The sequence below is a fragment of the Ptychodera flava genome, chromosome 1, assembly GCF_041260155.1.
Source record: "Ptychodera flava strain L36383 chromosome 1, AS_Pfla_20210202, whole genome shotgun sequence".
In the NCBI taxonomy this organism is placed as follows: domain Eukaryota; kingdom Metazoa; phylum Hemichordata; class Enteropneusta; family Ptychoderidae; genus Ptychodera; species Ptychodera flava.
In genome coordinates, this window is record NC_091928.1 from 30,979,421 (window position 1) to 30,993,644 (window position 14,224).

Here is a 14,224-nt window from a genome sequence, read left to right on the forward strand (position 1 = left end):
CCAAGGCGGCTATGCAATGCAAATGCCCATGAGATTGGAGCTAGAATTACCAGAGGTGCAGATTCAAGTCCAAACAGAAAGACCGAGTCGCAAGTATCTGTCGGGCACACCTTTGCTTCAGGAGGAGAAGTACCGAACAATGATACTGGTAGGGTTATGTTGATGACAGATAATGTGGCCTATGAATTGACCAGTGAAACAAATGTCAGATCAGTGGATAATTTTTGTATGAAGCAAACTCCGGCGAGAATATCGGCCTAAGCTGTTCATCAAATGAGACAAACAAAAATAATCTGGGGACAACAGACTATAAAAATGTAACTTACAACAGAGAACCCAGTCACTGTACTAGTGCCGAGCATGCAGCTAATGAAATGGTTGAAAATGTTGCTTACCAGTCAGCAGGCGCCGATGAAGATGACATCATTAACATGTACGCAGAATTGATGACACGCACACAGCTGCAGGTAATGATGACGATGCGGGAGTTGTTGTGGATAATATTCTGTATGAGTCAGGGAAATCGGAAAATACAGACGCCGTTGAGTACTATGTACTGGAAGGACCCTAGTGTAGTAGATAGCGCTGTTACCCTGGTCTTACATAGCCGTGAATGGAACAAAACATTGCTGAGCAGGCTACCCTAACAGAACATAATTCGTACTAGTCATCAAGACAACGACAATTCTGGTGAACAAGTTGAAAATCAGTTCTCACATGTGTTATCATTTGATCAATGCTCGATGAAACTTCATGTACATGGCGATAGCCACACCTCGTCGCAACGTGATTATTCCCTCATTCGAAGAGAATCTACCCAGCTTCTATCAAATACGAAATTCGGAAAAGGATAAGTATCTAGCATTTGATCATGATAGACCATAAACATAAACTTTACAGCAACAATGTTTATACTTCTTCTTCAGAAAGACTTGACTTTAAGAGGACATTGATCCCCGATATGGCTGAACTCTTAATCACGAGAAATTAGCGCATATGACGAAAATACATTTCTAATTGTTGTGACTGACATATATGCTAATCAGAGAAAAATACTCTGACCGAAAAGAAAGGGTTTCTTTAAATTACAAGAACCGTGCAAAAATGTTTTTCGATAACATGACATACTGCTATGATGCTGAACTCTACAGAATCAAACGCCTTACACAAGTTTCAGCTGTATGTATTTTTTATTCCTGTTGATCATATAAACTACACCAGAGGTGAAAATTACGTTGTATCTCACAACTACAAAATATTGAAGGTATTGTCATTGCTTTGCAAGTTCATGCATTTTGCGTAGTAATTGCGAACAAGAAATATGAAGATAAAAGTTCTTCACAATTATCTTTTGAGATACATTGCATTGAAAATATACACAATCCTTTCGTGTTCAATTTTTATCGACCATATTGCTCCGTGACAAAATCATGATCGCTCAACTATTGTTCTCTATACCTGGAACACAACTATTGAAAACAACAGCTCATTTGATTTTCCTGGTAAATCGTCATTGGAAAGTTTGAGAAAATGGCAAAATCAAACTAGAATTTTCTTACATTTCTATGTAAATATTATTGACTGACCCTGTACGCGATAAATCATTTGGTACGAGTAGCTTACCTTAAGAGTTTGAAATATATCTGTTTTATTGCCCAACATTATGAAATATTTAACACACAGTACTAACTACTGCTCCCAAGTAATAGTACAATATTATATCGTTTTCATTGAAGATAGCCAGGAAGCAGTGTGTAATGATTTTAAGCTAGAAATATCATCTATTTAGTAATTTCATTATAGCAATATTAACTATCATTTGTGCCTGCGGCTTTCAGGTTAGAAAACAAAAGATTAATTTGGGTTTTGGTTCAAACTTACTCACAATTGCAGGAGCATGTCATTATGTACAACAGACGACAAAATGAAAGTCCACTATTTTTGAAAATGATCGTCAAATGACGTATATTTTTTGTTTTCATCTTAAACATATTCAGATTGTTTCTGATGTGGTACCATTGCTACTATGTTAGCAACGAAAATATTTCATAATAAATAAGGCTCTCATGTTATAGGGAACCTCTGCACTGTGTTTTGTCATGTATTTGGATATAGTAAGTCGATCAATTATACCAATGACTATATGTATCTAATTCGTTCAATAGAGCAGAGCTGTATAAAGATGACATGATCATGCTCCAATGACATGACATGAAAGATATCAACCCTTCTGCTACGTTTTGTAGAAGGTCTCATTTTCTATAAACTGGGCTGTGTAAAGAACGTCAAGTTTGTTCTCTTTCTCTGGCCCCGGCAAACTTGGAAGGCCCTATCATACAAAGTTGTTTTTCAAAGGCTTCACTGGCGAAAGAAACATACTGTTTCCCGAAATGTTTTCACTAATTCTTTCTAACATTATACCTTACATCAGTAAATTCTACGAGTTTTCACTATTTTTGTAAACAGTATACTAAGCGTTGTGCCCTTTCCATATACTAGTAAAATCGACGAATTCCTCTTCTTCTCATGTCGTTTCTTTGAATTTTAAGATTTAAGATTCAAGATTCTTTACATTTGATGTACTTTACGGCACATAATATGTGTATCAAATAACGAAGCTTCTTTTCACCAAGTCTGTGAAAGGTCCAAAGGTCGATCTCAAATTCCGTAAATTATCCCGAATATTTAAAGTTCATTTTATACGAAACACGATTGGAACTAATTTGGGATAATTGGATCTTCGTATTTTTCAAATTTCTCAAAAATGTTAGGTGCCCTATAGCTAAATGTCTCATTATTACAAATTACTCATAAAACAAGTATGTAACTTAAAAAAAGCAGATGAGCTTAATTTGCAGATTTGACATTACTTCACCATCCAATTATCCCAAATTAGTTCCAATCATGTTACGACGAACATCGTCAAGGCTTATTAAAAATTACAGTTCCATTTGAAATAAACTGCTCTTTAGAAAACAATAAGAATTACATAAAATGTTAAAAGTTGCACATTTCTATCCATACCAATACTGGAGTTGTTGAATGGAAAACGTTTATTCACGCGGCATGCGACCTCTCCTATTTTCCTCCCCTTTATCATGCACTTGCTGTTTCCTCAGCTGGGTGTTCGGTTTGCGTTGCCGTCTCCTTTTCCTGCATCTCGTTTCCTTCGTTAACGTCGCCGCCTTTGGGTGACCACGACTTCTTCCCAGACATCCTGAAATGATGTCATCAGCAATATTTTAACAGCACGGTATAGGTTTTAAATTTAGAACACGACGTTTAGCCATTGTAAGCAGGGAAATTAGACTTAAAGAATGGCAGAGGATTGAAACGGGATTTCAAAATGTGAATGCAACTTATAGATCCATATGCATTTTTTCATGTCCTCTTTATTTGGCTCTTTTAAAATAGACGAAATATCTTTCATACAATAGACGTCTCAAGAGACAACAAATGAGGCCCATACTTTGATTTAAGAAAGAATGAAACAAGAATATTCGGCCGTGTTGCTCATAAATAAATTATCACAATGGAAGCTCGGACCTCTTGGTCATTCTTAGGTTTATGTTAAATTGCAAGTTATCAGTGGCTTCAAGCTTGTCGGAGACGAGAAGCATTAATATAAACACACAGCACTTGCACTGACACAAGCACTGGCAGCTTAGATTATCTGATAACTCGTGATTACAAAAGAGTACCAAGATATAAAAAAAAAACCCGAAATTGTTATAAAGTGTATGCGACCCCTGCTGTGAAGTGGTATTTTCTTAAAGGCTGCCAGTCCCATAGTACCAAGCTTGAATGCAACAATATCTGAAGAGTTGGGTAATAGGAAAATATATAACAATGGTCCATATGTCACCGTAATGTGTTAATGTTCCAAGACAAGAAATTGACCTCTTTAATCTTGTGGTTAATAAGCTCAGAGCCCCCGTAAATTATACACTTTCTGAAAGCCTAGATATAGGGCAATATTTTGGTAATCACAGTGTCATCATTGTTTACATAACTATCACGTGAAAGGTAATTTGCATAAACTTCAAAAATCGGTCTTCCCTATATTTTGTCTGAATACTTCAAAATATCTGACTCAAACTTGCCGGAATGCAAACTGTCGCAACGTTCTTTCCAAAGCGTGTCTCAGATTTTTATATCTAGCTTAGTTTTTGGAGCACAATTTTAAAGAAATCAACTGGGGTTACATTCACCTCTTTTGAATTTTTCTCGCATAAAATTGTTAAAGAAGATTTTAAAAAATCTGACACACTTTGGAAGATCCTTAGAACAGCTTGCACTAACACAAATTTCAGCCACATATCTCAAAGCATTGGAACAATACATAGGAAAAACATATTTTTGAAAGGTTATGCAAATTACATGTCAAGTGATAGTTATGTAAACAATGGTGGCACTATGGTAACCAAAATATTCCCCTCCATCTAGCCTTTCCTAAAATATATAATTTACGGGGGTTCTGCGCTTTTAACCACTAGAGCATTGTTAGCTTTAAAAGGTCAATTTCTTGTCTTCGAACCTTAAACTGTGCTGTGAATTACGGCTACAGAAACAATAGACCTCAGGTAATGCCTCTAACCTTTTTTCGTTCATTTCATGACATTTAGCGAAGACAAAGACACTGTAGTGTGTAGCAAAATAAGTTTAAAAAAATAAGCAACCATGCCTAAGTCTTCTGGGGATTCGGAGTACCTTGATAACAATAAACTAACGCACAATAACACATAGAACTAGTTTCAAATGAACACAGAATACGTATAAATATTTCGTCATCACACAAACGTTCATCAAATGTGTTGTCTTACCTTTTACAGATGACAAGAATCACAACTATCAAAATGAACAGTAATAACCACACAGCGACGCATATTATGATAATCGTAGCTGAAAAAGAAAAACAAACACAATAAGGCCAAAAAAGTGTTTCTGGTTCTTGACATTCAGCAAAATTGATGGGGCGTCGAGGTTTTCTTTATTTTTTTGCTTTCTTTATTTTAGTCCTAACAATGCTTGTTTGACACTATTAATAAATCACTTATTGCCTTTTATCACTGGTTGCATGATACACCTTTGCTTTTTAGCAAACAGAGATATACAGGATAGCTGTAGAGATGAGTAAGCAACCCTTCAAAAAAGACATGACGCGCAGGTTCCGAAATGATGCGCGCGGTGAGCAGAAACGATAATTTTAGGCGCAACAACCACACTGCAAAACTATACAACGTTTAACACGTGACACAAACCTTTGCACAAAGAAGATGCGTATATATATATATATATATATATATATATATATATATATATATATATATATATATATATATATATATATATATATATATATATATATATATATATATATATATATACACACATATATATATATATATACATATAAATATATATATATACACACACATATATATATACAAATAATATATATATATATATATATATATATATATATATATATATATAATATATATATATATTCTTTGTTATGTAATATCATTTGGTCCTTCTCATATCTACACTCGCTTAATCTGTGCTAGGTCCCATGTCCCCAAGACTTTTTGGTTCTTCATAGACTATCGTGAAATGCGAGGGTCTATGCTTTCCTGCGAGATGCAGCACAACTGAATGCATACTATATGATAAAGAACATGCAAATCTTGTAATGACCACTGATATTGCATAGACGAGGATAACGTTTTACGTACTTGTCGAAAGTTTAGATCGTGCAGCAGCCGTCTCCCCTGAGGTACCTAGAATATAATCAAACATATACCGTTTATAATATAATGCGACATCGAGCAAAATATCTGGGAAAACATATATGAAAATAAAGAAAATAGACATCCGTTAAAAGGGCCATTTATGTTTATGAAATAATTTAATAAATGCTTAACAGTTTGTGTATTTATAAAGGTAAATAAATAGTCTGACGTTCTTAGACTATTCTCAAAATTAATTAATTGCCTGTCTTAAATGAAGCATGGAGTTAGTGAGTGACCTCTTTTTCTCACATTCCTGGCCGCTGGGAGTGCGGGATCGACAGTGTGGGAAAAATCGATCCCACACTCTCAGAAACCGTCCCACACTCTGCAGTAAATATTACACGAGCTCTGATTGGATGACAAACAGTCTGTTTTGTTCCACGCGCAAAATGTTATCCAATGGCACGACGAGTAACACACAGACCAGAACTACAAAGTAAGCAGGTCAAAGTACAGTGGCAGACGACAGACTTGTCACGATTTTGGACAATGTTGTACATGTCCAATGTGAATTTAACGCATTTTGTGGTCATGTGAGAAAAAGAATCTCACACACCAAGGACCTGGGATCAGATTTCTCACACGAGTTGGGGATATTTTGTCTCACACGAGCCGCAGGCGAGTGTGAGACAAAATATCCCCAACTCGTGTGAGAATCTGATCCCAGGTCCTTGGGGGTGTGAGATTCTATTAGTCTAAACTTCATCGTAAAACGTAAGTTGCCCCCGAGGAACGTAACACAAAATTAAATCTCGTACAACTGCTACTTTTTACAGTGTATATGCAAACTGACTGTACAGGTGTACAATGACACTTACTATTACTGATGCAATCAGGTTTGCCCGTCCATGTTGCATTACCCTGACAGTAAATCACATTGCTGCTGTTACTATAGTAACCATCATGGCAAATGTAGATAACCGTGCTGTTATACGTAACATTGTCACCTTTCCTGTCGGCATTTTCAACTTCGCCAGGATCGCCACAGTCTACGGAAAATATTCGAAAGCAAAATGGAGTTTGAAAGTAGATGTAGCTGCTAACATTTTCAAAACGTAAACGTTAAACGAGAATCGCTCGGAATAACTATTCTCTCCCTTTTCTCACTTTCTAAATTCGCAAATATTATATTTTAACTACAAAATCACTTCAAAAATTTTAATACAAAATTAATGGTTGCCATCTATGAATGGAGGATAAGGGATTTTTAGTGTTTCTTAACGTCAGACTTTGTTGAGAGAACTACGTAGATTTTGGTCCCTAGACTCTAAATTGTTGTTGTCTACTGTAGCATTTACGGTGACAAAACCATGGTAAAATGTCTGTAAAAAGCTCCAATGAACCTATTTTAGATAGCAAAAAACACATGATTAGGAACTTAAAAAATAATAATATAATGACAATTCATGTAACAAAGTTGCTTATGTGGAAATATATAAGTATGTAAAACCTAAATATGATGAACATGACTGCTGGTGCATGATTTTCTTTCTGGGAATTTGTCAAGTCTTCATAACATTACGTTTTCGTAATATACATTGTAGATTGCTGAAAGATCACAATTTTTCTTACCAATTATTTCACACTTGGGTTTCTCCGTCCATGTTCCATTTTCTTGGCAAGCCATTTCCATATTTCCAGTACTGCGGTAGCCCTCATTGCAAATGTACGTGAGAGTGCTATTGTAACTAAAGTCGTCGCCCTTTCTCCTTGCATTGTCAATAATACCAGGATCACCGCAGTCTGTGTATAAAACATTCCACATCATGTGAGAGTGTGAGACGTATGGTGAGGGTAATGTTTTCTTTTAATGGTATTCAAGAAAACTTTACTTTACCAACATTGAATGGTAATGTCGTAATTATTGTTTTCAAAAAACATCCCCTGTGACACGAGGTCAAGACAAAGTTTGTGAACAAGAACTCACTGTTAATCATTGCATTATGGGGATTACGCCCTTGGCATTGAAGGGTCATTGATTCGTCTATGAGCCAGACCTCTTAAGATTTGCTTGTCGGCAATAGCACGACTAGAATATAACCTGAAACTATCACCTACTTATTTGGAGACATTCTGGCTTTTCCGTCCAATCTCCATCTTCCTTACACACGATGGTTGCACTACCTTTACTCCGGTAACCATGTTGGCATTTGTAGACGACTGTACTGTTGTAAGTGAAGTCTTTACCTTCTTTTGTTGCGTTCGCAACGTCACCAGGATCTTCGCAGTCACCTGCATAAGAAGAAATTTGCGGAGGTCAACATTTGGCAACTTTCGATACCTAGTAGCGTGATATTGTGGAAGAAGAAAAAAGAACGTGTCCTTACTATTACAACAGAGTAATTCAATAACCCTAGGCTTGCCGATTGCAGTACCCCATTGCAGTATATCTACATATTGCATGAAAACATTTGCGGTTGAAAATGATAATAGGTTTAAAGATGAATTGCTGTGACGTCAGAGCCTTATATGACTGTATATAACATTTTATGGCGGTAGATTGTCAAAGTTTCCGGAGACATGTCAAAAGCTGACATTAAAGCACAGATCACTAAAAAGGTGCAAAGTTGATAACATGTATAGAATAATCGATTTTATTATACCAGGAAGCTCTTATCAAAATGCAAATTTCGGATAATCAAATGAAATTGCACTTGCCATAGTTTTTAATGTTATGGCAATATCAAGTTGAACTTTGTCAAAGATAGCGTTGTTCTGGTGAGTTGACTAATACCATGGTTACGATAATATTACAATTAACCTACCGATCTCAAGACACTGTGGCTTCTCTGTCCATGTCCCATCTTCCTGACATACAATGACCATATTATCATTGCTGTAGTAGCCATCGGAACAGGTATACGTAATTTGGCCATCGTAAGTATAATCATCACCTTCTTTTGTTGCATATTTAACATCTCCGGGAACGTCACAGGCTGTAAGAAAGTTATAAGACGAGGATACACTCCTAATATTAGTAATGAAGCAATGAGGGGTAGAACAGGTTCCTGTAGCGACTTGACTTGACATTAATGTAGTGCTTCGCATCTGAAGACTTAAACTTTTGCAAAAGCTTTCATCTATGGGAACTTTAAAACATTCCCTTTTGAAATAAAGAATAAACGTCTAGGGCCACCGTGCTAGATATTGTACTAGAGAAAAACATTATCCAATACTTTCTGACCCTTAAATTTCAAAACGACCGCCAAACTCTATTGGGAAAAGTTACGTTTTCGATTGAAAAACAAAACAATTTGGTACAATTTTTTTTCATTCCACGGCTTCCGTATACGTCTTTAAACATGGTAGACTTACAAATTTAAAGTATTGTTATAATTGAGAAATTGAACATCTGTCTCCTTGCACATTCTACCCTAATCACAGTCACCACAGATATTCATATTAAGAAATGGAACAACAAGCTCTAGTTATTGGCCGATGTTGGAAAATTAAAAGAAAAATAATACTTTTTTGTTCTGGCATCTCTCCACTTCGGGTAAACTCGTCATTTACCGACGAAATGATATAGCATTCATTACTCGACTTAGAAGAATAGTCACATTTTGACACAGAATACAGTATCTACAACATGAGCTCTCTTTTACATACCAATCTTGTGACAATCCGGCGTGTCTGTCCAGACTCCAGTTGCCTGACAGTTGACTGTGTTATCTCCGTTGTTATAGTAACCAACATGACACTTGTAGGTGACGGTGGCATTGTATGTATACTCATCACCGTCTTTGTCTGCGTTGTCCACCTCATCAGGCTCACCGCAGTCTACAAAATACGCACACAAAATGAAAAATCACAAAGATTTGAATTGTGAAACGGATTTCAAATCTAGACATATTCAAGTACAGAGAAATGCTTTAATTTATTCTGTTTTACCTTGACCTAACGACTATTATTGGTTACTTTAATCACATTGCAGTCACATTGTGAATTCAATCGATTTATTTATTTATTTAATCATTTTTATTTATTTATTTATTTATTTATTTATTTATTTATTTATTTACTTATTTATTTATTTATTTATTTATTTATTTATTTATTTATTAACATATTTAATTTTCATTCACTGACATTAAAACTTCTTTACAGTCACAGGCTATAATGTGAAGGTTACCGATAGGGCAGTCATAATTTTCAATGGGGTCAAACAAGATTCCTGAAAATACTGTACAAATTACACTAATAAGTTAACAGCGTCATCAATTTACATCTTATTTCAGACCTCATTCGACCCGAATTTTTATTGCATACTTAACAGAGAATGTTGTCGTGATTAGAACAAATAAGCTCAGATAATGTGATAAAGTAATCAAAAGTTCAAAACATTTTACGCCTGAAAATCATATCCCCGAGAGAGCATTTGTTGTTACAGGCGGTGATATCAGCAGTTTCATTACTACTTTTGAAAATGGGAGTACCTTGAAGTAGCCTACAACTCGCATACCTTTGAAAATACTCTTGAGGTACGGTACAAAAAACTTACCAATCTTGTCACATGACGGTTTATCTGTCCAGGTTGCATCTTCCTGGCACATTACCGCACGATTACTGCTGCTATGATAGCCAACGTGGCAGTTGTAAATTACTATACTATCGTAGGTAAATTCCTCGCCTTCCATGTCTGCGTTCGCCACAGGTCCTGGATCATCGCAGTCTACAAAAATGCAAAAAAAAACAAATAATACAAAATTTTAATATGTCTGTCTGTCTTGTTGTTGTTGTTACTGCACTAATCATATACATTTCTATCACAGAATTCAAGTATACCTGACCCCGTCATACTCAGTGCATATTTTCCAGACCAGAAATGACCTCCTTCATCTACAAAAGTACACAATCTATGTAAACAGGATAAACTTGAAAACTTACCTACTTGGAGACATTGTGGTTTCTCTGTCCATGCTCCATTTAACCCGCATGTCATCTCTTTACTGCCGTTTATATAGTAACCATCATAGCATTGAAAAGTCACTGTTTGGTTGTACGTGAAAACATTTCCTACCCTTTCAGCCTTCTCCACGGTACCAGGATCGCCACAATCTGTAGTTACATAGATGAACATCAAGGATTACTAACATGGTCTGGGAGTGAGAAATGTGAAATTCCACAGGCGTTTTGTACGCAAGTAGAAACAAGGTACCTCGATAATTTCAGGGCGTATTGTTAAAGAAGTAGAAACGGTACACATTCAAATCTGAGTTTATGGATTATACAAGACTGTATGTAGTATCGAGCGACAATGACCAAATGTCACAATACCATGTAACAACAATGATGTATAATGCAACAAAATATTTATTATCAACCCTACCAATTATAATACATTGAGGTGCCTCTGTCCAATCTCCGTTCTCCTTACAAGTTATTGCGTTATTGCCACTGATTTGATAACCTGGATGACAGTTGTAATTGACTGTGCTATTGTATGTGAAATCGTCGCCTTCCCTATCCGCGTTTTTGACGTCCGTAGGCTCCCCACAATCTGCAAAAATGTAAATATTTATCAATTAAGCGTATTGTAATGTTCAATTTATGATGATTGAAATATGAATGCGTTTCGCTTCTGGCGAGAAAAAAAATATTTCTTACTTTTGAAGTATAGAAGGGTTCTTACGTCAATTAAGAACTATGTGAGCAGCTACTTTCTGACGACGTTTGTAAAGTATGCACTTATTACTGAAAGATAAATGACACAATATATCGAAGATGCAGCTTAAAACGTGCTGTGAAGGATTTTGATGGTAATTTATATTAGGACTCGGCATTATTAATAAAACCTTCAGGAAAGCTTGTTCACAAAACTTCAAAAAATGACAGAGAATAATGATATGTTTTTGGTGTATGCTACTATACACCTTGCTTTAAGAAAGTCAAACTTATATTGTCATTATGTTATTAAAAAGCTGAAAAAGTCGAATTTGAACCCACCTATCTTCACGCATTCCGGTTGATTTGTCCATAGCTCATTTTGCTGACACCTCACTATGTTATTTCCGATGCTATGGTAACCAGTGTGACAGTTGTAAGTGACTGTTTGGTTGTAAGTGAATTCTTCGCCATCTCTGTTCGCGTTTACAATGTTTCCAGGATCACCGCAATCTGTCAAGAAATATACAAAATTAGATACGAAATGAAGTCGAAGATTACATACAAACGGATTTGGTCCTCCTGTCTGCCGGTCTCTCTTTTTCTCTTTTTCTGTCTCTATCCTTCTCTTCCACGCCCCTCTCTCCCTCGTTTATTTTTAACACGATTGGAAATATTTGTGGTTTATAGGATTTTGAAAAGTTTGTCAAAATTATTGAAAAATAAGGCACCACACCATAATTTGTTGCTACAGACTAAGGTAAATTTCTTAATTTTGTTCAATCTACTTTGCAACAAAGTTAAGTTAACTGCTTTTTACTAAATCTAGTCAAATTTGCTTTTTTTGCAAATGTAAATACATTGAAATAAACAAAAATTTTGCAAACTGTACTTATCATATAATTCTGCAGAATGTTTTGAATCTTACAAATTTTGATCCTTTACCTGTTTTTGATATATCACGGTTGTCAAATTGCGATTTTTTTCGAAAAGTTATAACCACTACTTTGTTTGACTGCTGATAGTACATTGTAAACTCTCCTATTTTGCTAAACTGTCATTTTCATTGTGTGGTAGATGTTCAGGAAGCTAAGGTATTTCATACTTTTGAAGTAGTATACCTCAATAAGGCAAAGTAAAATAGTTTAATTGTATTTTTTTATTCTATCTACTTAAAAAATACAAAGAGTTCAAGTAGCTGGTGAAATATTTGTATTAAAAAGATATTTTGAAATTGAAAAGTTGAAAATGTCTAAAAATTGTACATGAAAACACTACCTTATATTTCCAAGGCCACCTTGAACATGACCCTCTATTTTTCAAGGCCACCTTGGACATGACCCTCTATTTTTCAGGGCCACCTTGGACATGACCCTCTATTTTTCAAGGCCACCTTGAACATGACCCTCTATTTTTCAAGGCCACCTTGGACATGACCCTCTATTTTTCAGGGCCACCTTGGACATGACCCTCTATTTTTCAAGGCCACCTTGAACATGACCCTCTATTTTTCAAGGCCACCTTGGACATGACCCTCTATTTTTCAGGGCCACCTTGGACATGACCCTCTATTTTTCAAGGCCACCTTGAACATGACCCTCTATTTTTCAAGGCCACCTTGGACATGACCCTCTATTTTTCAGGACCACCTTGGACATACCCTCTATTTTCTCAAATACCAAAACTTGGGAATGGACAAAACAATAATGACAATTTCAAAGAAAACAATAGGATCTGTCATTTTGAAATGGTAAAAATCTATTTATTGTGCAGATTTATCAAAAGTGTCGGGTACCCTTTAGCTGAAAGGTACAATATTACAGATTACCCTTAAAAACATGTGAATTGCAAAAACAGAAGAGTAGATGAGCTTCAATTTACTGAATAAACCAATATTACTACAATATCCTATTATCCTAAAATATTTCCAATCGTGTATTTTTGTTTCTGCACTATTTTTAAAATTCATACACAAAAATTCAGGTATATTTTTGCTCATCTCACTTTTCCATTACTGTATATTTTAGGCGTCTAGGCCAGAAATTGCCCGCTTCACCTGAAGAGACAAATTGAAAGACTTACCTACTTGCAGACATTGTGGTTTCTCTGTCCATGCTCCGTCTAGCCCACACGTTATTATATTACTTCCGTTCATATGGTATCCTTCATGACATTGAAAGGTGACAGCTTGATTGTACATGAACTCGTTTCCCGTCCTTTCGGCGTTTTCAACGTCACCCGGATCACCGCAGTCTGCGATTATGCATAAGAATGTGAAACACTACTTAAATGCGACACGAGTTTGAAAACGTCTGACCAGGATAATTCAAAAACATTGTATTCGAAATTTGAACTTATTAGTGTAATTCATAAAAATGCCTATTTACGGATATGTACTCAAACCAAATTCTGTGGATTGCCCGAGAACGATTGTATGTAGTATGGAGCCACAATGATAAAAGGCAGGGTTTGCTTTACCAATAGTAGGCGGGCTTATTTTGAAGCTCATGCGCACTGAGTAGCCAAAGGTTTCAGCCGCTTAATTTTTATTCCAAAAGCTTAATTTTCCCCAATAAAGTTTAAAAAGGATGGCGACTGCTTTGAATTTGAGTTGTCGGAAAACATTTGGTAATTTGTTTCCCTAGTACTTGATATCACACATTGGCGCCTGACTTTCATTCTTGATTTCCAAAGGGAATGGGGATTTAAAGATTTCTTACTGCAATTTGAGCAAAGTATCAATTTCAAGACGAGTACTACGTGTACCTTAAGTCAAAGTTACCTTGGAGGAAGAACAATACAAATGAGTGCAATAAACGTAGTAT

The 14,224-nt window shown here is 35.8% G+C and overlaps 1 protein-coding gene across 1 annotated transcript in view; it reads right to left on the bottom strand.

Annotated features, from left to right (window-relative positions):
* Positions 1–1,334: 1,334 nt before the first annotated feature.
* LOC139135096 (sushi, von Willebrand factor type A, EGF and pentraxin domain-containing protein 1-like) overlaps positions 1,335–14,224 on the bottom strand; it is a 35,909-nt gene continuing 23,019 nt past the window's right edge. The window contains exons 23-35 of the mRNA XM_070702330.1: positions 13,482–13,652; positions 11,742–11,912; positions 11,125–11,295; positions 10,683–10,853; positions 10,297–10,467; positions 9,405–9,575; positions 8,561–8,731; positions 7,854–8,027; positions 7,368–7,538; positions 6,614–6,784; positions 5,739–5,783; positions 4,824–4,902; positions 1,335–3,217 (exon numbers count right to left, since the gene is read on the bottom strand). Coding sequence (XP_070558431.1) covers positions 3,097–3,217; positions 4,824–4,902; positions 5,739–5,783; positions 6,614–6,784; positions 7,368–7,538; positions 7,854–8,027; positions 8,561–8,731; positions 9,405–9,575; positions 10,297–10,467; positions 10,683–10,853; positions 11,125–11,295; positions 11,742–11,912; positions 13,482–13,652 — 1,958 coding nt within the window. The 3' untranslated portion in view covers positions 1,335–3,096. The remainder of the gene's footprint in view (positions 3,218–4,823; positions 4,903–5,738; positions 5,784–6,613; positions 6,785–7,367; positions 7,539–7,853; positions 8,028–8,560; positions 8,732–9,404; positions 9,576–10,296; positions 10,468–10,682; positions 10,854–11,124; positions 11,296–11,741; positions 11,913–13,481; positions 13,653–14,224) is intronic.